This window comes from Leptonotus elevatus, chromosome 9 (genome assembly GCF_054856555.1).
Source record: "Leptonotus elevatus isolate MCC_2025b chromosome 9, RoL_Lele_1.0, whole genome shotgun sequence".
NCBI classification, from domain to species: Eukaryota; Metazoa; Chordata; class Actinopteri; order Syngnathiformes; family Syngnathidae; genus Leptonotus; species Leptonotus elevatus.
The window spans coordinates 10,035,091-10,060,185 of NC_141247.1; the positions used below are offsets into that span (position 1 = coordinate 10,035,091).

General features: G+C 37.1%; 2 protein-coding genes across 5 annotated transcripts in view; one reads left to right on the forward strand and one right to left on the reverse strand.

The window, feature by feature from the left end:
• elp1 (elongator acetyltransferase complex subunit 1) overlaps nucleotides 1-11,212 on the forward strand; it is a 24,499-nt gene extending 13,287 nt beyond the window's left edge. The window contains exons 24-37 of one of the 4 annotated variants that reach the window (XM_086085744.1): nucleotides 70-218; nucleotides 368-491; nucleotides 3,138-3,235; nucleotides 3,298-3,499; nucleotides 3,774-3,835; nucleotides 3,904-3,966; nucleotides 4,056-4,116; nucleotides 4,216-4,332; nucleotides 4,416-4,515; nucleotides 5,510-5,637; nucleotides 5,711-5,862; nucleotides 7,488-7,566; nucleotides 8,784-8,821; nucleotides 11,116-11,212. In XM_086085744.1, coding sequence (XP_085941870.1) covers nucleotides 70-218; nucleotides 368-491; nucleotides 3,138-3,235; nucleotides 3,298-3,499; nucleotides 3,774-3,835; nucleotides 3,904-3,966; nucleotides 4,056-4,116; nucleotides 4,216-4,332; nucleotides 4,416-4,515; nucleotides 5,510-5,637; nucleotides 5,711-5,862; nucleotides 7,488-7,566; nucleotides 8,784-8,821; nucleotides 11,116-11,121 — 1,379 coding nt within the window. In that variant the 3' untranslated portion in view covers nucleotides 11,122-11,212. Of the gene's footprint in view, nucleotides 1-69; nucleotides 219-367; nucleotides 492-3,137; nucleotides 3,236-3,297; nucleotides 3,500-3,773; nucleotides 3,836-3,903; nucleotides 3,967-4,055; nucleotides 4,117-4,215; nucleotides 4,333-4,415; nucleotides 4,516-5,509; nucleotides 5,638-5,710; nucleotides 5,863-7,487; nucleotides 7,567-8,783; nucleotides 8,910-11,115 lie in introns of those variants that run through there. The other 3 variants (XR_015096031.1, XR_015096030.1, XM_086085743.1) reach the window with 3 other exon arrangements.
• On the reverse strand, nucleotides 7,334-24,364 carry LOC147168330 (putative polypeptide N-acetylgalactosaminyltransferase 8). The gene is made up of 11 exons (XM_086085746.1): nucleotides 24,181-24,364; nucleotides 21,031-21,289; nucleotides 18,929-19,095; nucleotides 17,628-17,811; nucleotides 17,272-17,469; nucleotides 15,312-15,426; nucleotides 15,034-15,219; nucleotides 14,129-14,266; nucleotides 12,534-12,629; nucleotides 11,299-11,466; nucleotides 7,334-11,216 (listed from the first exon to the last, which is right to left on the reverse strand). The coding sequence occupies exons 1-11, from the start codon at nucleotides 24,359-24,361 to the stop codon at nucleotides 11,037-11,039; spliced, it is 1,872 nt and encodes a 623-aa protein (XP_085941872.1). The 5' UTR covers nucleotides 24,362-24,364; the 3' UTR covers nucleotides 7,334-11,036.
• Nucleotides 24,365-25,095: the final 731 nt, after the last annotated feature.

Genomic DNA, 25,095 nt, shown 5'->3' on the forward strand with positions numbered 1-25,095 from the left:
GCACTTGGGCACAAACAACACGAATCGTACGGCAGTTTTTAAGAACAAACATTGTCATTGCGTTTGCAGTGAACCCCCCTGAGGAAGACGGTGGCGCGAATGCCGAGGAGGCACTGAAGTATCTTCTCTTCCTCGTCAATGTCAACGACTTGTACGAACACTCGTTGGGGACGTACGACTTCGACCTGGTGCTCATGGTGGCTGAGAAATCACAGAAGGTACTAAAAGAAAGTCTGACCGGGAATGCTTTAGGGCCTATCTGTATTTATCTACAGTATATGGATGAGGTCAGAGGTCTTGGAGCCAAAGTCAGCTGGATGCCTCCGGATTTTTTGTTTGTAAAAAACTCTGATGATGCTGTGCACAGGACCCCAAAGAGTACCTCCCCTTCTTGAACATGCTGAAGAGCCTGGAGGTCAACTACCAACGCTACACCATCGACAAACACCTGAAACGTTACAGCAAGGCGCTGACGCACCTCACGAAATCTGGTAGGCCTCCATTTTGTCTCACACAGGAAGCCACCTTTACACAAAGGTGGGTATTAACAAGTAACAACTTTACACCAATTGGATTGGCTGATATTTTGCATTTTATGGACATTTTCTGATCGGCTTTAATGTCTTAATTTGCAGAATAGTGATCGGTTCCCTGAATTACAGCCGTGTTGTTTCCCACATTTACATTTATCCGTGGCAGGCCATCATAAATGAATCTTGGACGCCACTAAATTTTTGACTGTCAATATTTAACATAATTCTAGTTTTTAGTGAAAGAGACCCATAACCGATATTCGGAGCCGATATTCCTTTTCACTGAAAGAGAAAATATTGGCGTCAAAATTAAAAAAAAATACAAACTTCAACTCTTTGTCAAATTTTTTTTTAAAGCATATGTTTATTGAACAACTTTTAAGATTTGCAAAGTAATGGAGTTTTTTTTTCTTTTTAGCCTCTAGTCAATAGACATCTTTGTTTTTAAATTCAAACAAAAGATTCAGGGACCTCCCAGGGTCTTTAGCATGTAAAAACTAAATAGCTTCATATTGTTTCAAAATATCTGAAATGTTGAATTGTTATTTATCTTAGTTTAAATTTCAAACAAAAACAGAAGGTGCAGTTCACTGAAAATTTAAGTAAATAGTTCCCTGAAATTAACACAATTGTACATGATCTATTATCGGCCATCGGATTCTACGAAAAGGTTGACGCTGATATTTGCCAAAATGCTGAATATCAGTGCCGAAAATCAACTCTGCCAATCTGTCAATCTTTAATATACAGTACCTCAAATGACTGAAGCATCAAACCTATCGTCATATAAGTTTAAGAGTTAATCTTAATGGTGTCAGAAGCATCAACAGCTCAAACGGTATCGATCCCCATGTCACTCCAGAAGACGTAATGACGTCACAAGGAGGAGGTGCTTCAAGGACTGAATGTTCCTTTCGCGTCTGCACCCTGAACATTAGCTGCTTTTCCACCAACAAGCCCAGGATCTTTTGAGTTCCGGGTAAAGGGAGGTCTTGGTTGTAAAAGTTCCGCAGAGAATTTGTAATTGTTTTTCCACAGCGTCTTAGAGTTCTTGGTAATTTATTCAAATGAGTTTGATGACGTATGAGTTTGATGAGCCCAGCCGTTGTAAAAACATCCCCCGCCCAACCAATCAGCCTTGGTCAGTGCAGCCCGCCCCCTCAAAGTTTCAACTTGGCTCAGCAAGACCCTTTTGCTGAGATAGTACTTGGATGCCCCCTGGGGAATTTAATTACCCCGGAAATTGTAGTTGGTGGAAAAACTGAATTTTACCAAGGTAAATTGAAAAGTTCTCCAAAAGTTCCGGCGGTGGAAAAGCCCCTATTCAGTGCCTCGAGCACTGCCTCTGGCCGTGGTCCGGCACTCAGAACCTCAAGCCTGGTACACACACAAGGATTTTTCAAATCTTAAAAGATTTTTTTCTCGTTGTCAGACTGCCACACGTAAAAATCGGCCATTTAACAGTTTTGGTCGTATTGTGTGTGGGGTGCTCAGATAATCTCATCACAGCTCCTCACACACATAATGATGGTCTTCCACCACTGGTCAAGAATCCAGTCCTCCGAGGGAAAATCTCTCGTGTGATCACAAGTGACTACACTTTTTTTATTTCATACAACTTTATTGAACAATACTAAACGATACACAAATAAATTGTAAACACTACACAAACATGTTATTATTACATAAAAAAAAGAGCCACAGTTCTCATCGCTTTCTTGTTGATAGTGACTTCACAAACACGAAGTCCAAGCACTTCGGGCTATGCGCCGATGTTTGCCAAATGTTTCCGAAGGTGACAGACGGCAGCAGTATAAAGTGTTTATGTTTGCAAGGAAGTAATTGCTTTGGAAATGGGTTCTGGTGTCTGGGCAAGCCACGTTTTTATAAAAATGACATTGTGTAGGCATATGATAATGTTTAAAAATAAATAAATAACACTGAGAAAGCTCGAACCCGTGACCACGCGCTACTACCCCACGCAGGACAACACATTAGACCGGGTAAAAGTGCTACCTGTAGTCATCACGGCAACGCTTGGTCCTTGTAACTGCTTGGTATTCATAAAATGGGTGGATGAACTTCAGGTTAGGTGATATTAATGTGTTTAATGTATGGGCACACAAAAAAAAAACATAAATAGAAATTAAAATATGAATTTTCTGGTTTAGGAGCTTGATAACGTTTTAATTGCATTTACACTATTTCCCATGGGGAAAAAATGATTCGGAGGTTGAACAATTCGGACTTTGAACACTTCGCAGGAACGAATTATGTTCGAACTCCGAGGTACCACTGTGCAAGTATATACAGTACAGTAAATAAGTTATTGCAATAGACATTGCTTCTTTTTGTGATTAGATCAATGATCAGTTTATTTAAACTCCCCAATAACCCCGATCGTGTAGCTACATAACTCACCAGTTACTCAGTACTTGAGAACTTTTTCACTGATTTTACTCAAGTAATTCTTTGAAGGACAACTTTTTGAGCATTTTTATTCAGAGGTAACAATACTCGAGTGAAATTTTCAGCATCTCTAGCCACCTCTCATTACACACAACTCAATGAAAGGGAACTCAATGTCTTAATCTTTTGTTTTAGGAGATGAGCATTTCCCAGAGGTTTTGCAGCTCGTGAAGGAGCAGAAACTTTACAGCCAAGCTCTGCGTCTTTACCCCACCGAAGGCGCACACTACAAAGTACGTCACATTACCCCACTTCCCACTCAGCTTCCTCTCACAATCACGTGACCTCCCCCAAGGCGCTGAGCTGCACTTACGCCAAGCACCTGCTAGACGGGCAGCGGGCAGAGCCCGCTGGCCTGATGCTGTGGCGATGCGGCGAGCTCGAAGGCGCCTTGCAGGCCTTCACCGCCGGCGCCAGCTGGAGAAACGCCATCTGTGTGGCGCAGCAGATCCCGCTGCCCAAGGACCAGCTCGCCCTGGTGGCCCGAGACCTGGCAGGTAACCGTGACGACTGGCTGCTTAGCCACTTCGCAGAGTGAAGCTGAAGTTTTAGACATGTTGTTTTTGGGGCCATTTTCCAAATGCGTGGATGTGCACTTGGTATGTTGTGGCTTTTTAACTCGAGTCGATTCAACTTGAAATAGTTGATCTGCCACATCCAATATGGCGGACGCATTGGGCAAGTTGCTTCCACGTGGGGTTTATGTCTGACGACTAGCTGTTTCGCAAGTTGGCGCTAAACTTGCTTTTGTAACCGTTTGCTTCCTCTCAGGAAAGCTGAGCGAACAACGACGCTACACGGAAGCAGCCGTGCTGCTAGACCAGTACGCTAAAGTAGGTTGTTCACACATAAACAACAGTTCTTAGTAATGGCAATAAGTGTGATTTCTGTGACCACGCAGGACTGTGAGGAGGCCATCTTAACGCTGATCACCGGTGCGGCCTGGGAGGAGGCGCTCCGACTGGTTGGTGGACAATGTGCAGCACACATGTTGATCATGCTTTATCTTCCTTCCACTGTGAGTTAATTTGAATGTGTTTTTTTATGCTTGAGATCACCCTGCACGACAGAGCCGACATCATAGAGACAAACCTGAAACCTGCCCTGGTTGAAGGTAGCTTGAAGAGCCATTTTGTGTCCATTTTTTTCTCAAGTAAAACCTTCTGTCTTTTAATTAATTAATTAATTAATTAATTCTCCCCCACTACGACAGCGGCCTCAGCACAGATCTTCTTGGTGGAGACGCAGGCGGCCACTTTCTCGCGCCATCGCTCACGTCTGGCGCTGGTGCGGCAGCAGAAGGCGGACAAAGCTCGGACGGGCATGCTGGGTGAGGACGGGGAAAGGTTACGTAATGGGTATGGTAATGGTAACGTCAGCCCCGAAACAAACCGACATCTCTTCCCCTTGCAGACGAGGATGGTCCCGACTGCGCAGACGCTGACCTTTACTCCGAGGCCAGCAGCGTCATGACCGCGTCCAAGTACTCGCACAGCAACTCGCGCGTTTCCTCGTAAGACACACACACACTCCTAGAGGCCTTCAGTTCATGCATTCTCATGTGGTCAGATGTGTACTAATTATGATGCTTGGTTTTTTTTTATGAATAAAAATAGTTTAAATGCATCAAAGGGATGTGGGGAAAAGTACTGTAGATAAATTAGTTTTCTCCTGAGCAAATACTAAGTTAAATGATTTTTTTTTTTTAAGTTAACATTGAATCATTTTTAATTAATAACTTACTGTATTCACGTGTATTGCCATAAATTTCACCTTGAGATTCAAAGTTGAAAGTAGAAAAAAATCAAATGTAAAAATTTAAGTGTTGCAATTTTTTTTATACAGCATTTTGCAATTGTATTTTTATTGACATTTTTGTATTTAATTTAAAAAAATATGTTTTTATTTAAATGGTATTTAAAAATATATTACACATTGTACAAAAATTGGTTTTGTTTTCACATGTTAGATTTTAAGGAAATTAACATTCCTATTTAAAATATGACCATTAACTGTATGTAATTAAAATGTAATAGGGATTCATTATAAATTAAAATCTATTCTAAATTATACATACCATTTTATTATACAAGATTACATTTTTGATTATTTTATTGTTTGATAAAAAAATGTTTTTTTATTTATTTATCTAAATGTATTATTGTTTTAATTTATTTATTAAATTTTAAAAATGGAAATGGCATTTTATATTCGTTGGTCATAAATGTCTTTTGATTTTGACCAAGCCGTTTTCTCAACAATATTCAAAAAGATTCTAAATGTCTCTTTATTGTGATTTGGAAAACAGCCACGATGCAACGATTGATCGACAACTAATCGATGATCAAATCATTTAGAGACCTATTTGAATTTAAAATTCCTAAAGAAGATGTATGAAGCTGCTGTTTCCTCAAAATTCCATTCCTTTTTAATACATTGTTCTGCCTGGAATGTTTGAGTGTAAATATGTCACCAAGTGACATTAAAATTGGTGTTATGTGATGCAGGAGGTCTTCAAAAAACCGCCGCAAGGCCGAGAGAAAGAAGCTGAGCCTGAAGGAAGGAAATCCTAGGGAGGAGCAAGCCCTCATGTACGCCCTCGGAGAGCTCGTCACGAGCGTGGACAAGTTGAGAGGTGAACGCCGTACACTTGAGCTTTTATTAGGCACATTTACACATTACAGGGATTCAAGTTTTCTTTTCTACAGAGGAGGTTCAGGCGCTGCTCAAGGCTCTCGTGCACTTCCGCTTCGACAGGCAAGCCGATGAGCTGCAGCTCGTCTTTGATGAAGCTCTGCACGCTATGGAGGAGGCCATCCCTGAAGTGTGGCCACAGGACTCGCAGAGCAGCCACACACCGGTAACCCGTTATCTTTTGTCACATTCATTGCAATAAATACAAATACTGAATACTACTACTTTAAAAACCTTGGCTAAAACAACAAATCCGTAACTTAATTTTTTTTTTTTTTTTTTAAGTCCACCTCAAAGCATGCTGGGTACTCCTCATTGAAATAGTCTATAGTGACAGCTGTGTCAAACAAGCATAGCAGTTTGCGGGTCTAAATGAGCAGTTTTAGCATCATTAAAACACAGATTTTTAAGCTTTTCTGAAAATTGAACGGCGGAGAAAGCCCCCAAAAGCTTCGCTGGGATGCTTACGTTGCCTACTCAATACCTTTCATATCACTAAACAGTATTTGTATCACACTGCAGTCCTAAGTTTTGATTTAGACTTTTGAAATCTGCACAATAAATGTTTTCAAAACATTACAGTAGAGCTCATCTTCTTCTTCTTTTTTTTATATAAAACAATTTCTGTCAGTGGTTACTGTGCCTTTTGTGAACATTTGATAATTTTATATAGCAGCACTACTGGATGTATTTCTCTTTTGATACAGATCTGTTTAATGTCACTTCAAAATAAAATGAAAAAAGGTAAACAGTCGTAGTATGTTGTATAATTTTATTAAATAGCAAAACTGAAAAATATATATTGTCTTATATCGTTATCATGATATAAAATAGCCCATATTGTGATAGAAGATTTTTTTCCATATTGCCCAGCACTAAGCAGAGATATACATATAGTAAAAAAAATAATAAGGAATTATCTTAGAGATGATGAGACTTCAAGTGGGGCATGAAAGAAACCGTTTCAGTTTTTATTTAGTGAAAACTAAACTGTGACATTTTCAGTTTGTATATTTAAAATTATTGAATAATAAATAATTATTTTCTTCAATATTTTAGAATTAAATAAAACTGTAAATATAATATATAGCAGAAGCACACATTAAAATTTACAATAAGTTTTAAAAATCTGACAAAATTTATTTTAAAATTAACTATTTTAAATGCAAAATTAAAAAGTTGTTTTTTTCCTTTTTTAAATTAATAAAATTGTAAATGTACACACATGTAAAAAAAATTGTGATCAATGTTTTTTTACAAATTACTTTCTTTTTTCTTTTTTTTCCTTCTTTTTTTTACAATTTTTTCCATTTTAAACTTTTTTTTTCTTTCTTTTTTTTACCCTTTTAAATAGTTCTCCATTTATTTAAAATTGGCTATGAGATGATAAAAAAAAGATGAGCCCTTACCAATGGTAGGGGCTCATCTTTTTAGCATCTCAGGAGTTACAATACAAATACCCCCCATTCCAAAACCATGCTATACAAACAACAAGAAAACGCACCAGACCTTTTAAATAGTTCTCCAATTATTTAAAATTGGCAAAAATTTATAGTACATACAATGTTCATTTGTTTCATTAGGAAAAATGTACATGAAAAAAAACATTTTCCTTTTATGAAGTCTGAAGGGGAAAAACATAGGCGTGTTAAACATTGTGGCCTCTCTAAAAATGAAATACCTATTTGACATATATTAAACTACAGAAAAACATTGCATTGTTTCAAGCAGAAACAAATGTGAATATATATATATACATAATATATAATGTGTGTGCTTGGTGCGTTTCAGCTGACGGGACCCAACTCAACAGCAAATAGCATCATGGCTTCCTTTCAGCAGCAGCCGCTGCCGCCAACGTCACAACAAGGTCAGCCTCATTTTAATTGAAGAGCTCCTTTACTCAGTACATTAATCAGAACAGCAGTTTAATTCTGATGTGGAGCAATTTCTTTCCATTTGGCTATAACGATTCGTTCTAATCAAAATACAGGTCATTTTATCAATCTTATTATTACTTTCAGATGACAGTAAGTAGGAATAAGTCATGCATTACATTTTGGAATTGACTTAGCATAACACTATTGGTCACCAATAGTAACCACTCACAGTTTACAAACAACTTTTAACCCTGTTTCTTTAACACAGAATTCATCTGTAGGAAATAGTATTGAACAATTGTCTTTAGCGTAGCTTTGCAATGAAATTGCATACAAAATTATTGAAATATGTAGATCTTTGTTTTCTATTGTATGTTAGCGTTGTGACTTTGCATTTAACAATTTTTGATGTGAGAGATCTCAAATGAAAACTTTATACCATAAAATAGAGGGGGGGGAATATTTTCTAAATAATAAACGTTTTTTTCTTTATTAGCAATTCAATTGTAAACATTTTAAATTAACCTTTTTCCCACATTTTTGTAAATACGAACACTTTAAAAGAATCATAAGATCTATTTTTAAAGTAATTTATTCAATAAAAAAAAGGGGGAATAAATTTAGCAGTTTATTACATTTTTTTTTTTTTTAAATAATACTATAACTTATTGTTTGTTTGGATCCCCAATAGCTCTTACAATGTGCAAAAGCTCATCTTTCTGGTGTCCGTAAAAGTGAAGAATAAAACAATACAAAATACGGTTAAATAAGCAATGAATAGACATAGTATTAATAAAGTAAATACAAATAGAAGACAGATAATACAAAATTATGAAAAACTACCAAACACAAGAAAAAGACCCATATGCATTCAATGTCGTGTTCAGTGCAGTTATTTCCACTACCCATTGCAACCCACATTTCCAACTTGAGACTTTATTTTCATTAGATGTTCTCTTTACATCTTCTTGAAAGTGTATTTCGTTTGTATATTTACGATCTATATAGATATAGATATATATTTCAAGATTTGAGTTTTGAAACTGCTAAATAGTTGCAAATAGCTTGTCTTGTAATATGATTGTGTTCACTTCATGTACACTACTTAATCTGAGATGTACTTTGGATTTTTATATTGTAAAGACAAAATTTATGAAAACAGTTTGCAAAAAAATATATATATACTTTCATCATTTCCTCTCTCCAGATATCGAGATCTCTACTCCACCTACGATGCGAAGCAAAGTTGAGTGGAAGTTGGACTTTTAAACTAAACCCCCCCCCTTTTTTTTTAATGTAAAAGACAATAAAAATGATTTAATTATACTGTAAATATGTACTTGTTGCAGCATTTCCTCATCGATTCCGCACACCATCTGGTGTGTACAAACGTTCTCATTATCCTCACATGGTTTTTGTTGCATCTGCCAAACGGCCACAGCTTGCACAAGCGAAGCAGGCGCCGCTGCATTTCCCGTGGAAGCTGGCCGCTTTTGTCCTGCCTCGTCTCCTTGAGACTTGGCGGAGGCTCCTTGGCCGAATCTCGCTTCTGTTGCTATGAGATGAGTTGTATTGAGTTACAATACAAATCCCCCCCATTCCAAAACCATGCTACACAAACAAGAAAACGCACCAGACCACTTCTAAAGAATGCTGAAAGCCAGTTGGATATTCTGACACTCATTCTAATGTTTCGTTGTTTATTGCTTCATTTGTTTTTTTATTGATGAGCGAACTGTTTAACAATCAATATTATTGAGGAATATTGCAGGTTTATGTAGAGAATGTATCGGTTATCTGTACCCAAGTACATTGATATTGGTCTTATTTTCTTTCAACTGCATTTTTCTCTTGTCTGTCATTTGCTGCAGCAACAACCAGATTAATAATCATAACAGTAATACTACAACTAATGCAGTAATAGCAGAATAACAGAAACAATAACATCAGCATTCTGCACAGAATACATTATTTACTGGGCCCCAAAAAATTAAATTCAGGAAAAATTTGGTCCGCAACTTGGCAAACTTGATTTGGGTCTCAGTGAGAACTAATTGGAGAATTTAGTCTTACAGAAAGGATTAAAGGGAAGGTTTCTGCATTTCAAGTTGAATCAGAATATACACTGAATTCACACATCATGCTTACAACAACACGGCACTGTGCCGTGCACCTGTCCCTTATTTCAGGATCAGAAAGTTGCCAACCCTAGCCAAAAGAGCACACATCCATTCACAAAACATAGAAAACCTGCTTCTGTTGAGTTTTTTTTGTGTGGGGGGGATAATATATGTTTACAATCCAGTCATTGTTTATACATACCCCTAGTAGTTTGGAGTGTTTTTTTTCTTTTTCTTTTCTTTTTTTGTGTGCACTTTTCTGTACAATTTTCTAAGTTATGACAATGTTGAGAACACCAAATTCCCCAGGTGGTCATGAAAAATACAATGGCAGCACTACATATGCAACTTGACATGTTATTACTGATTTGTTCTGGGTTTAAGAAAATAAAGAATTAATAAACCTAAATTTGGGTTTTATTTTGGCAAAGATCAATTTAACTCATTCACTGCCATTGACGGCTATAGACTTTTTTAAAAATCATTTAAACTATTTCTATTAGTTTAACTTTTTTTTTCCACTTCTGTTAAGAGTATGAAAACTAGAAAAAAAATATTGTACATTTAGAACAGATAGAAAATTTGTGATTAATCGTGAGTTAACTATTAGTCATGCGATTAATTACAATTAAAAATTGTAATCGCCTGACGCCCCTAATTTTTAACAATCTTTTCTTTTTTTCCCCAATAAAAAGATTGCAAAAATGTCTAGGTTTTCATACTCTTAACAAAAGTGGAAAAAATGTTAAACTAATAGAAATAGTTAAAATTAATTTTTGACATTTATAGGCGTCAATGGCAGTGAATGAGTTAATTTTTACTTAAGTACATTTTCAAGTTGGTACTTTTACTTAAGGGGGTGACTTCAGTACTTTTTTGCACAAATGACAATACTTTTACTTAAGTACTTTTGACATCTGCTTACCATGCTGGACCATATTTACTTCACTTCAGTAAAAACTGCCGAATGACGTCGTCCTTTGTGCGCGTTACCATGTCTCTTGATGTCGTATCACATTACGGACATGTTGCGTTCACATTAGAAGTTACATTTGTTGTAAACGAGTACATGAAAAGATCAGATTCAACAACAAAAATCCTTGAATTGGGCATTACGCGCCCTGCAGTGTAAACACCCCAACTCTGCTCATCAGTGCAAAATCTGGCAATTGACAGAAATCTTCCTTTTGATTCAGAACCAACGGGTTTGCTGCCTCAACAGGCAGCTGCAAAATTGAGGTTGTTTGAAGGATTTCTTGCCCATCCATATTTGTCAGCGATCCAAGTGCAAAATCTCTCACGTTAGGGGGCCATTTGTGTGAATTAAGTGTAGGCCCACCCTATAGTTTTCCTATTTGGATGTGTGACTTGTTACCCTGGAGATGTTCTCTCTCTGTGATGTAATTCTGAATGTTCCAGATCTGACCCGTGCAGCGCTGCACAATGAGATGATAGTAGCTGTCTTCACCCTGGGCGATCTCCAGGCACCGCTTCGTCACCCTGTTCTGGATCGAAGACCCCTGGAATGCGGTAATAGTTGTTTGTTGTTGTTGTTGTTGTTTTCAAAAATGGGAGATTTCCCCTCAAGCTGCTGCCACCCACCTGCTTAAAGTCCCACAACATGTGGAACTTCTTCTGCGCGGCTATCTTGCACTCGTAGAGGGCCGGGTAGATGCCGCTGCCGGGGTCCACCAGGCAGCGGTTGCTGTTGTACTTGTGGGATTTGATGCCACCCACGTAGAGTTCCCCGTTGGTGCGGTAATAGCAGCGCTGAGGCAAAGAGTAAGGCCGCAGGGAATTTACACATTTGGAAACTTTTCCATGGGGATTAAAAGGAGTTAATGGGGAGAACAACACAATTTAAGTTTTGCTCTTAATTAATTAATAAAAATAAATAAAAATAATGATGATGATTAGGGATGGGCGAGTGCCGATACCAGAACACATTTCACGTATCGGTACTCACAACAGCTATCGATACTGGTATAGGCCTACTGCACTGCTTTGAGAAGAATGGCGAACAAAGAAGGTGAAACAGGAAACAGAAATGCAGAGTAGCCTTCCAAATTAAAAGCATGGATTTCAAAACAAGATGTAATTAAACATTAATTAAACACTAAACCGCTTGAGGAATTCTCAACATATTATATATATAATATAAAACATATTTTGATTGGGATTATTTGTTTTATTTTATTTATCAATTTTTTGAAATTCATTTTATTGTGTTTCTATGCAAAATTACTTTTATGACTTTTATTTTTATGATTTATAAAAAAATATATAATTGCCATTAATTTCAAGCCATTTTAAGGAAATTTGCTATAATTGGGATACTGTATCGAGGTATTTTTTGAAAAAAAAAAATCTGTCATTGTTTTTTATGCATCATAAGTACTAATGGCATCAACACTTGGTATTGTGTCGGTCTAAAAATAAAAAGTGGTATCGAACATCCATAATAATAATGATGATGATAATAATAATAATAATTAATAAGGTTCTTAAAGAGCCTGTAATGTGAATTCAGAGTTGTTTCTGAATACATTCTGTGTAAAGATAATTGTGAAAAGGCTAACTACACAGTACTGAATTATTTAATTTGAATTTTTTCATTAATTTTAAGGAACTTAAAAAAAAAAATTATTATGTAATTACTGAATAATGCGGTTCCATCCGTGAAAAGTGTTACGTGAGACATCTTATTTCCAGCCTTGCTAGTGGGGCAAAACTGTATGTCAAAGCTGCCTTTTTGTGAGGTTAAAAAGTGTACAAGTTGGCCTTAAGAGCCTCATTGAATAAATGCTCAGAGCGCTTCATTGATGGTGGGCTCATACCTGTGGGGCAAAGTAGTGGCACGAGTAGAGGATGGGTGTGCTGCCGGGAACCGGACCCTGGTCGATGCACAGATCCGGCTTCAGCGAGTTTATTAACTGCAGAGAGGAAATGGAGCAAAAGTTTTGGTTCCTGGCATGTTGTGCGACGACGTGCACAGAGCACAGGATGCCATTGATGACAGGAGTCTCACTCGAACAAGTTTTTTTTTTTTTAGGCCTTCATGTGGGGTGTTTGCGTCCCCTTGTGGGATTGCACTCTTATTAATGTAGATGATGGATGGACAATATTTAACAGTTAAATATGTCAGACTAAAACAGACTGCCTTAAAAAAAAATCGTTACAATGAAAGATTTATCTTAAGTGAAGTATAGAAATTGTATTTTATTTTTTGTTTATAAAATCAAGCAGCCAATTATGTTTATTGAAATGCATAGACTCGTTTTTTTAAATAAAAATAATTAATGATGTTAAGTTTTTATTTTTTAATGAAAAAAAATTAAATGTATTCTTAAAAGTCACTGTTATAAATTTAAATCAAGTATTGGCGATTGTCAATTTTATGTTAAGCGATGTTGTCGGCATCTATTCAAATTAACCATTAAAGTCATCTGTAATCTAACGTAGTTACTTTTAAAGTCAAGTCAATCTTCAAGTCAGTAAAGTAACTGTTACTTTTTTCAAGGTAACTGAGGCCACACTGGTTATAAGCATGTTCTACTTGCTGGCCATCATTCTGTTGTATCTTCTTCAGCTAGTGGTTGAAAACTAGGGGTGTGAATTGCATAGTACCTGGCGATTCGATCCGTATTACGAATCATAGGTCACGATTCAATTCGATTAATCCCGATACAAATCTATAAATTGATTATTGCGATTTTTTTCTTTTTCTTATTTTTTTTTTACTCAAATTTAGAAAAAACGAATCAGTTAACTTGTACATGTACACTGTAAGATTTGTATGAAAAATTATTTATTTACCTGAAACTTTAGGCTTATAACTGAGCTACTGTGTTTAACAAACAGGTTGCAGTCTGTTTCATGTTTGAACAGCACTGAAATAAAAATATTAAGGCTTTAATGTTCCATTAATAGAACCCTAATCCTAAAGTAAGACATTTTGTTGAATATTTCCATCAAAAATTGATGTTTAAAAATCGATTCTCTCGCATATAGAATCGATTCGAGAATTGTGCACTATAAGATCGCGATATATTGCCGAATCTATTTTTTTTAACACCCCTATTGTCTTCAGGTTTATGCGACTTCTGAGGAAGGCGGCAGCGAACGCTGAAACTAATACAAAGGTAAATACAAACTCTACTGTCTCTAAAAATAAACAAACAACATTACAATCATGACACATTTCACACACATCTTGACAGCAATGAAAAAAAAGAAAGAATGTAAATTATCATCTTACCCCTGGACACATTTACAGCCAGGCCTTACGTGTGTTTTATTTACGCGTGTAAATAAAAACTACTTTATGGTTGAACCAGTCCTCAAACGCATCCTTCACACGTCCACAGTATGGGTTGACCGGCAAAAGATGTATTTATTTTGGTAGTTGACTATAATCTGATGAAAGTCTCACCGCTCCGTAGCCGACCAGGTCTTTGAGAGGTTCCAGTAAGGGGTAAACGTTATCCAGGTACCACTTGAAGGGCTTGCACTTGAGCCGCTTCCTCAGCGCCTTCCGTTCAGACACGTCGCCGATGTCCACGCTGTGATTCTGAGTTAGAAACATACAACAAAATGGCCACCGCGCTGGCTTTTCTCAAATTTCACTGTATCAACTACTGGTTTCATTGGCAAACTGTCATATTGTGACAAGGGTTGCAAAGGCTCTGATATTTTTGGGCACATTTCCAGGAAGTTATTGGTACATTTCCATTATAAGTTTAGCTGGAGAGTTTGGAAAATAATAAGCAGAAATATAAATGTTTTGTAATGAGTAGACATGCATGCAAATAATAGTAATAGTTGTGCCTTGAGAGACAAGTTGAATTGTTTTGTGACCACGCTCCAAACTCAAAACACAATTATCTCATATCATCTTTTCCCATTGAGATGAATTGAAACGCCATTAATCCGTGCCAGCTCCCCAAAAATAGCACTCTATAATATCATACTTAATAAAAAAAATAAACCATCAGTACAGCACTAATAGTAGCCATTTTTTGCAGAGGATAAAGAATACATGACTGAGTACTGTTATATTGTCTGTCAACATGTGTTGATGTACTGTTGGTGTTCAGTCCATTGCTTATAGATTTACAGCATTGTGACATCAATACTATTTTTTTTTTTATTAACATTAGCATTAGGCTAGATGGCTTAAAAGCTAAATGTGTGGTTGTTAGGTTGACAGTTAACTTCAATTGGGAGTGGGAATGAATTGTTTAGCATCTACCGAAATTGCTATTTATTTTGAATCACTGGCACCGTAATCCCCATGTCAAGTTTCTGGGCTTGTGAGTGAATCTGCAATTGGTTTACCTGCAAGGGAAGGTTCCAGGCGATGTTGACGTTATATTTGTACTCATCCATCCACACCTCGGCCACGCGCAGCGCGTTTCTCTTCATGGTGACGCTGAGGTCGGGCAGGTAGGGCTTGACGGCACGCTCGACGTGGGCGATCTTGGAGCAGGGGATCACCTCCACGCTGCCGCCGCACAGCCACGCCTGCGGGCGCAAACACCAACCCGAGCCACCGGATCACACGCTGAGCAAACATTCCATCTTTGTTTAGTGCTGGAACTGCACCAGAGTCTCACCCGGATGCCCAGCTCCACGTTCTCGCCGCCGTATATTTTCATTCCTCCGTCCAGGCTGCCGATCTCACCAAAGAACTTGCGATCGGCCGCGAGTATCCCCATGATGGCCGGGCTCCTTTTTGGGAGCAAGAACAAAAGTTTCTTTCCAAATTGTCACTAGTGAGGTGTGTGCATATTGCGTCAATAGAACTTGCAGTATCCTCAAAAATGGCTGTCGCTGCAAAGAATGTGCTCATTTTAAATTGTATAGGCCTAAATGTAAGAACTCTCCCAATATGGTAATTAACGCTGTCAAAGCTTTAACTTTGACATCACTACTAATTATGTGTTTTACATGTTATATTTTAATTATATTTGGAATTAGAATGTTATTAATTTGTACAAATATTAATGTAATATGTTCTTTTTATTTAATATAGCCTATTTATTATCCTAACTAAAGTTTACTAACTCAGTCACTGCCATAAATTCATAAAAATAAAAATAAAAAGATTATTACAAATTAGGGGCAAGAGGCGATTAAATGTTTTTAATTGTAATTATCACATAACTTCACTAGTTAACTCGTGATTAATCACAAATTCTATATGTTCTAAATGTACAATTAAAAAATTTCGGTTTTCATACTCTTGTTAACAAAAGTTGGGGGAAAAAAACTAAAATAGAAATAGTTCAAATTAATTTTTTACGTTTATAGCCGTCAACGGCTGTGAATGAATAAAAAATATATATATATTAAAAATTCGGGGCGTCAGGCAATTACAGTTTTTAATCGGAATTAATCGCATGACTTCGCTAGTTAACTCGCGATTAATCACAAATTTTATGTACAAAATTAAATGTACAATAAAAAAATCTAGATTTTCAACAAAAGTGAAAAAGAATGTTAAACTAATACAAATAGTTATAATGAATTTTTGACGTTTATAGTCGTCAATGGCAGTTAATGAGTTGGTGTTTTAGATTTAATTTGACATTAACTTGAAAGTTGAAGACTAGTGTCATGATGACCGTGCAGTCCTTGATGCAAGCCAGCAGGTGGCTCTGCCCTGAACAAGCGGATTTTAGTGGTGGCAATATGAATACATTTTCATCAATGGAGCACCCCCCCACCCCCCGCATACTCATGGTTCAGCACCTGGGTTTCACCGATTTGCAGATGTTTACTTTCCCTTAAATATACAGTATTGTTCAATATTTTTTAGAATAGATTTTTGGTTAGCCGCTGTTTTTCATGGAAAACTAATTTTGGAGGTGTAGCAGTGTTGTTGTTTTTTTAAGAATTCTTTGGGTTATTTCAAATGCATTCAAATGGCCGACAATCATTTGCCTATTTCACTATTCATAGGCCAGCTCGGTCCCTATTCCGCTGCATTTTTTGAAAATTACTTTCATTGAATATTTTAAATTTGTTTTAGGATCCATTTAGTATCAATATAAAAATAAAAAAATGAATTTCATTTTCAATTACTATTTTATTAGATGTAATTATCCATCCATCCATCCATCCATCAAGGATCATGGGGGGTGCTGGAGCCTATCCCAGCTGGCTTCAGGCAGTAGGCGGGGTAAATGAAATGTTTTTGGAATTATGATTCTATCTGCTTCAGGAGCTGAGATATTAATTTAGTAGGCATTGACATTATTGTTGAATATCCAGGATCCGGGGTGTGGAGGGGTGGCCGTGGGTGGCCATTGGTGAATTTTGATAACGCTTGATAGTAGATTTCCGAAATTAAACCACATTCAGCTGCACTGGGAGGCGGACGTGCTGACCAGTCAGACACCGTGACGCATAGATGCAATTTTTTTATTTCAATACTATTTTTTATTAGCACTTTTTTTCCATTTAACTGTAAATGATCATTTATGACATCATTTTGATCACGGCAAAAATCAGCACCCAAGCTAAGCTAACCTTTTTATGATCGTGAGGCGAAACCCAAAATGTGCGACTCACTTTGCAGGCAGCGACTCGTCCTTGAGCTTGTACCACTCGGGCCTGAAGGACTCGTACATGCACCACAGGGCCCAGTCGAAGGCGTCGGCCGATGGGCCGTAGCGGGTCACCGTCAAGTCATCGTAATTGACCCGATCGAAGACGGGCGTCACGATGACCGTGCGGTCCTCCTTGACACGAGCCAGCAGCGGCTCTGCCCTAAACACGCAAGCGGATGTCAGTGGTGGCAAGCCAAGAAAGTCAATTCATTGAATCAGTACTTTCACAACGCTATTTATTTACCCAAGTATCTGTACTTTGACTTAGTTACAGAATGACAGGCATGGCAAGCATGAAAATGGCAAAATGACACCAACCATTGCACGTGGACTTCAATGTGGGCATCCAATATGGCCAACACGTCGCCGGTGGCTATCTTCCATCCGGACAGTCTGGCCTGGGTGAGGCCTAACTGCTCCTTGTGCATCACCCGCTTCAGCAGGCCTGGACGCTCCTCGTGGATGACCGCCATGTAGTCCTCCAGCTTCTCCTTCAGGTCGTCTGTGGATGCACGTTCAAGGTGACAAATCCATTCTCATCTCTTACTTCTTTGTTTGTCACTTACTGAAATAGTGACAAAATGTCCATTTCCAGCATCATGCTCTAAGGAATTCTGAATGTTTTTATTTTATTTTATGCGAGCCTCTAACAAAATGGTTGGTATGTACCTTGATAATTTATGTTTTTGTTTTTCAAAGAGGTAACCAGAAATTCTTCAGTGGCTTGCCAGGTTGACAACATCTCACTTGCCATAGTAGGCAGTGTGTGGCCATTCACATGTAGATGTGCATGCTTATTGCTTAATGTCCTCTGTAATTGAGAGGTTATTGTTTATCACACCATCCACAGTCAGGGTTCTATCAAATAAAATGCACACATATCCAGAAACCTGCTCAACACACTCATATTACAAGCTGGAATAAGTATAAGTAAAAAGCAATCTTTTGCTGAGCTTAATTTACTAACTAATGCAATTTTATCTGCCGATGTTTTGCTTTTGTGTACCATCTCTGTCTCATGCACCGGTTTGCATTTGCTAGCTCGCAGCTAATCAGATTTGCATTTGTCACCAGTTTGCATACTGTAATTGACGGCCCCTCTGAAAAGCACAATGACACAAAAATCTTTTAATTCTTCACAACTCTAAATGCCGTTTTATTTATTTATTTATTTTTACTTAGGCTTGCTCCTGCTTGTATTTTATGAATGTGTTGAGCAAGGTTCTGGATGTAATGTGTGCATTTTATTTCATGAAACCATAAGCGTAGACGTTATGAAAACAATGACTTCCCTTCTCAGCCATGTCATTTGCTTGCTATGGTGTGGAAGTAATTATTTTTTAGTGTTTGCGTTCAGCTACAGTTATAAATTTATTTTCACATTTTGTTGACACGATCCCTCGTTTATTTAAGTTTTTTTTTTTTTTTACTTCTACATAATATAATAATATACATTAGCTAGAGTATTGGTTTGCATGTGTATGTAAAACAATATAAACTTCCTTAGCATATCTTTACACCGATGGATTGGTTTAAGCGTGTTAAATAAATTGGGAGAATGCCAAATTGGTATGTGCTTTGAAAGAGGAATTTGGACATCCCACTTTTAGTTCCTGTACCATTTGTGCTGTGGTCATCCACCAGTATTATCTCTTTGAGCAGGCTGGCGGGGGTCTTGTCTATGATGCTGCGGACAGCCCGCTTGATAATGGACAGAGCTTCGTTCAGGTAGATCAACACCACGCTCAGGCTGGGGAGATCGTCGGGGTACTTTTTCTCTGCACATCTATTTAGAAGGATGAGCAAGAAAAATGTCATAAATCATATGCTTAAATGATGGGTTATGATACATCATGCTCTTGTTAAACATGATGTTTTACTATACATCAAATTTAAGCGATGATATAAATCATATCTAAAACGGTCATAACAAACATCTTATATTCATCATGTCATTTTATAGTAGAGATGTTTGGTGACTTTGGAATTCAAGTCATGATGCAAAGATCCCCTGTAGGGTCAAAGAAGTACATTTATCCTAAGACATAGGGGAGATCACACTTTGTATCTGAAATGCACATTATCTTTTGACCATACTTAACAGGACGATTATATTTGCTTCTGTTATAGCTATAGCTTTAAAGCAGACAATCACCCTTAAACTGGAAGGATAGGCAAAAAGAATTATAGCTATAATGACAAAATTTGGTGTTGAATTTTTGGGGTCAGTGAATGTAACTGAATGGGTTTCAAGTTTAAAAAAAACAACAACTCTGGAGTAAAATATGCAGCGGTCTCTATGCATGTTTTCATTCCACTTTTGGGGTACAGACAGACATGTTAACTTCCACAGTCTACCCCATAGCGTAGCATTAAACTCTTTCAAATATATATTCACAGTCTGCTTAAATAACGTCACAATACCATAAATGATGGTATTACCTTATTGTTGCAGTTGCCCAAGTGTAGGCGGAGCGATTAAAGCCCCATATCTCATTGAACTCATTCACTGCTAGCCCAGTTCAAATAGATTTTTGCCGTCTATAGCCGTCAATGGCAGTGAATGAGTAAAAAAAAAAGAAGAAAAAAGATTATTAAAAATTAGGGGCGTCAAGCGATTAAAATGTAATTAATCACATGACTTCAATAGTTAACTCACAATTAATCACAAATTGTATATCTGTTCTAAATGTACAATAAAAAAAATCTATGTTTTCATACTCTTGTTTACAAAAGTGGAAAAAAATGTTTAACTAATATAAATAGTTAAAAATTATTTTTGACGTCTATAGCCGTCAATGGCATTGAATGAGTTAATGACGCATTTGCTGTTTGACAGCTCATGCAAAACTGTGTGAACACAGACTTACATGGCATAATTTGACATGCTCAACTCAACTTCTTTATAGAGCACAAAAATAAATAAAAACAAAATAGATTAGAAGTACTTTATTGTCATGATCTATGACGCAGATGCAACAAAACTGAGCTTATGAAAACATAAACCTGTGAATAAGATGCATTTTTTTCCATATAAAATGATCCAAAATCGTCCCACCGTACTATACACAGATTCATAATATATATATATATTTATTTATTAGACGTTTACTAATACCTTGATGTTATAGAAGAAAGCAAACATATATTCCAACATATTAAATTTCTTATGTTACAAATTAATGTAATAGTAAGTACGTAAAAAAAACACACACAAAAACAACAGTTTGATTGTAAACCGAAAGGGAAACTAGTCAAGCTAAAGCCACAATTGCTACCCATGACAGAACTTGCACCAATGTGGTGAGCATGTCGTGGCATAACCACTGACTTGACTCGTTTTGTAAGTCACTGAGGTTTCGACCTCTTGCAAAATCAAGTTCTATCGCTAATTATGAACGCTAAAAAGCTACGTACTGCTAATTACGCTGACATGGTATTATACGCCCTTTACCAGCATTACCGGCTCCAGTGGGATATCTCTAGCGTTTGTGGCTCGTTGCCAGCAGATTTAATTTGTAGGCATAGAAGGCTGAACTAGTTTCGTAATTCCATTGTAGTAATTTAAAATAAGAATTAAAGTTGAATTAGTGCTGTCAAAGTGAAAGCTTAACTCCAGAGTTAAATCTTTAACTCTGCTTTATCTAAAGGTTTAAGGCTTTAATTTTGACAGCACCAAAGTTGATTTAACATCTTGTGAACTACTGTGTGGATTTTGTACCTGGCGTTCCGCGTGTCGGGAATCTCCCTGTTGAGCGGCAGCCTGTCGCTGAGGAAGGCGTTGTAGCCGTATTTGACGAACAAACCCTCGGCCTCCTTCTGCTCCTCCTCGCTCAGACCCTCACCCCACTTCTTGAACAGCGCCGAGTTGGGGAACAGCTTCTTCACCACCGCCGTATCCTTGTTGTCCGCCTTTTCTGCCTTGTCCTCGGTTTTCACCGCCCGCACTGCCTCTGGCTGAAGCTTGTTTACTGCTTTGACTGTAATATGGAAAGCTGGTTCACTGTTTATTCCATTCCCTTCATATGCAACTTAAAGTCCATGTACTAGAAGTGTTTAAAACATCTCTGCATTCGGGGCCAGTGGGCCGGGCACCACCAGATAGCGCTGTTGAGCACTATGCAGGCTCATAATTGGCCTTCTTTACAGCTAATAGTTTATTAAATATAATTTTTGCAAGAATAATAATACTCAAATAACAATTATGTTTGTAAGGTATTTTTTTTAAATAAATATATATGTATAATACAAAGCCAAGTTAAATGGTCTAACTTTCTAAATCAGTGTGCATGCCCCAGGCTCCTCTCGATAGTCAGCCATAGGGCCACATTAACTTGGCAATCCAATTAAAATGCAGGACTGGTGTCACGTGACGCCAAGGCCCAATCAACACACACTTAATTTTCGCGGATAGCAGTAAACTAGATTGGTTTTCACAGGGAGCAAAAAGGTTATGCGTATTACTATGGAGGTAAATTTGGTGCAAAACTAACTTGTGCAAAAAATGTGTACCTGTAGAAAAAAGTCTAAATTTGTATCTGTAAAAGTCGTGATTTGTATCTGTAAAAAAAATGTGTGCCTGTAAAAAAAAAAATTGTGTCTGTAAAAGAAATGTGTACCTGTAAAAAAAAAAATTGTCTGTAAAATAAATTTGTACCTGTAAAAAGAAAAATGTGTATGTGTAAAACAAATTTGTATCTGTAAAAACAAATTTGTACCTGTAAAAGTCATGATTTGTATCTGTACAAAAAAAAATTTGTACCTGTACAAAAACTAAATTTGTATCTGTAAAAGTTGTGATTTGTACCTGTAGAAATGACAACTTGTAGTCAAAGAAGTCGCCACTAGGAGTCACAAGTGGGTTTTCTGCTGCTGTCCAGTGACGTGAGTTTTGCCCCATTTATCTCACTACAAAAGGTGCAAAACTGATTCGTACTTGTAGAGCGCCGTGATTTGTACTTGTAAAGAAGGGGGCGGGCTCTGGTGTAATGAAGGGTTGTTTTGACCAATCAAGTGAGAAGGATTTGAGCGGATTGGAGCGCAACCTCATTGGTTTAGCGAACGACGGTGGCGGGACTCGCGGAAGGATACAAGCAGGACACATCGTCGCCAACCAACATACATATTAAGAATACTTCAGTCGACTGAAGTATTCTTCCTCAACATACATATTAAGAATACTGAAGTATTCTTCCTCAACATATATATTAAGAAGTAAAAGTTGTCATTTCTACAGGTACAAATCACAACTTTTACAGATACAAATTTATAGTTTTTGTACAGGTACAAATTTTTTTTTGTACAGATACAAATCATGACTTTTACAGGTACAAATTTGTTTTTACAGATACAAATTTGTTTTACACATACACATTTTTCTTTTTACAGGTACAAATTTATTTTACAGACACAATTTTTTTTTTTTACAGGTACACATTTCTTTTACAGACACAATTTTTTTTTTTACAGGCACACATTTTTTTTACAGATACAAATCACGACTTTTACAGATACAAATTTAGACTTTTTTCTACAGGTACACATTTTTTGCACAAGTTAGTTTTGCACCAAATTTACCTCCATACATGCACAATTCTGAAGCCTACTATATGGGCTGAGACCATTTATAGGCTGAGGAAAACCTCTGCAGTTGTTTTGCATTAACTAGCTGGCAAGATTAGGACCAGGGTTATTAAAGTTTTGGAATTTTTCATTTTAGTTGGGTATTACTTCGTTTTGAGTTTTTTTAATTTTTTTATTCAGTTAGTTTTAATTAGTTTTCAGGGTGGTTCTGTTCGTTTCTATCCGTTTTAGTTATTTCATAAATGTTTAGTTTAGTTTGAGTTAGTTTCAGTATTAGTTATAGTTTTAAAAAAACAAGTGTATTACTTGTGCGCAGTATTTAAAAACCACCATGGGAGTGACATTATCTGAAGGTGCTTTTCTATTGTGCTGCTACGTCACTTTTGTGTTACACACTTTCAAATGTCCTTATTCCAGTTAAAATCAAAATAAATCTACTTAAAATCATCCCCAAAGGCTCATGCATTAAATTAATGATCAAAGACTAAAACGAAGGACGTTTTTGCTATAATTATAGTTAGTTTTAGTTAGTTTTGTCAACATAAAATGTAGTTTCAGTTCGTTTTCGTTTTTAGTTTTATTTCGTTAATGAAATTGTTTTTTGAATTTTTGTTTGAGTTTTTTTCGTTAGTTTTAGTTAACTAAAATAACCTTGATTAGGACACAGGAAGCCAGCAATATAGAACTTCACAATATTTTGTGAATCAATGGATTTATTTTTATTTTTTTTGTGTTTTTATTTCTGCCATGATCATGAAAATCGAAGCAAATAGAGGTTTAAAATATTTCACTTTGTGTGTGGTGAATATAACACATTTCACTTTTTGAAAGAGAATATTGAAATAAATGGACTTTTCTTCAACATTCAAATTTTCTGACCTCAGTGACCTGCATCTTTAAGGAGCTGCCTCTGGTTCATTTGAGACGACAGACACATCACTACTATCTTGTCTGTTTGATTCTCAGTTTTGTAATTCAATGTGTATAAATGAGGCAGAAATTATACATTTTGACATGCAAACTGTGATGTGACGCCGCTTATTACGATCTTTGAGAAAAATGGGTTTGTATTTTACTATTATTTTATATTGAATAAAAATAACAAATGAATACAAGGACATTAATATATGACAACCAATCAATTTCAAGGGGATAAGTAGATAATACACGAGGGATAATACAATAAAATAAAAAATTCTGATGACATTAATAATAATAATAATTACATACAGTACATGGGCAGGCTTCATTGGGATGAAGACAAACCAAATAAGAGTGAAGGACTCACACAGGCTCTCAATGTTAGCCTCCAGCTTTTCCATCCTCTGTCCCTGGACGGAGTCGTTGTAGATGGCCATGTGTAGATGCCCCGAGTGGCTTTGCACAACAATCCGAATGCAGCCCAGGTACAGCAAGGTGGCAGTCACCAAGGCAGCCAGCAGGATCCCTTTGAGCCACCCGGGTCTCATGTCGACGGCGCCTGAAAAAACAACAGAAGGGAGGAGGGAGTCATTCAGCTTTTATCCCAGGCCGCGCGGGTGGTGTGGGTGTGGGCATTGGGTGCATAGTTTGCTGGGATAGGCCTACATATGCGCACCCACTGAGCATATGCACTTCCTTGAGATGCTCAAATTAGCAACATTCGTTTCAAGAAAGAGTGATAATTACGGCGATTACGAGAATCGAGACCTGATGCAAACCTCATTTGGCAGCCGAGAGAGTCAAGAGCGAGAAATTGGCTCTTTGCAAAGCTGACTACTTCTTGAATTGAATACCACTCCTTCTTTCATATGGTTTGCAGGAATACAATAATTTGTTCCATTTGTAAACCCGTTTGTCACCATTTGCTGATTGTACTTCAAATCCTTCCGGTTGCTCCATGTACACTTCACAATCAATTGGAGCGTGCAAATAAGCAGTTTTGACATCCATTTGGTGAAGCTTTAAGTATGGAGGTACTCGTGCATGAAACTGCACTGATGTCATTCAATTTAATCTCAAATTTCCAGTTTAAGGGAAGCAAAAGAGGCATTTGAGGCTAAGAGCTATGACCTATATGCCAGCAGTTCCTAAGGACTTTAATCTTCTATTTCATAATATTTTATGTTAAAGTTTCCTCAATGACTATGGTAAATTTTCAAGATCAATGAAACAATTTCTCTGGCTTTAAAAAAAAAGGGGGGGGGGGGAAATGAATAATTTT

What these genes read in the sequence shown, in the direction of transcription:
- LOC147168330 (XM_086085746.1), bottom strand. Translation starts at nt 24,361, where the DNA reads ATGAGACCCGGGTGGCTCAAAGGGATCCTGCTGGCTGCCTTGGTGACT. An exon ending in ATTGAAGTCCACGTGCAATG is followed by an intron (nt 17,470 to 17,627) that starts GTTGGTGTCATT and finishes TTGCGTGTTTAG; the next exon opens with GGCAGAGCCGCTGCTGGCTC. An exon ending in GACGAGTCGCTGCCTGCAAA is followed by an intron (nt 15,427 to 17,271) that starts GTGAGTCGCACA and finishes GCTCCCAAAAAG; the next exon opens with GAGCCCGGCCATCATGGGGA.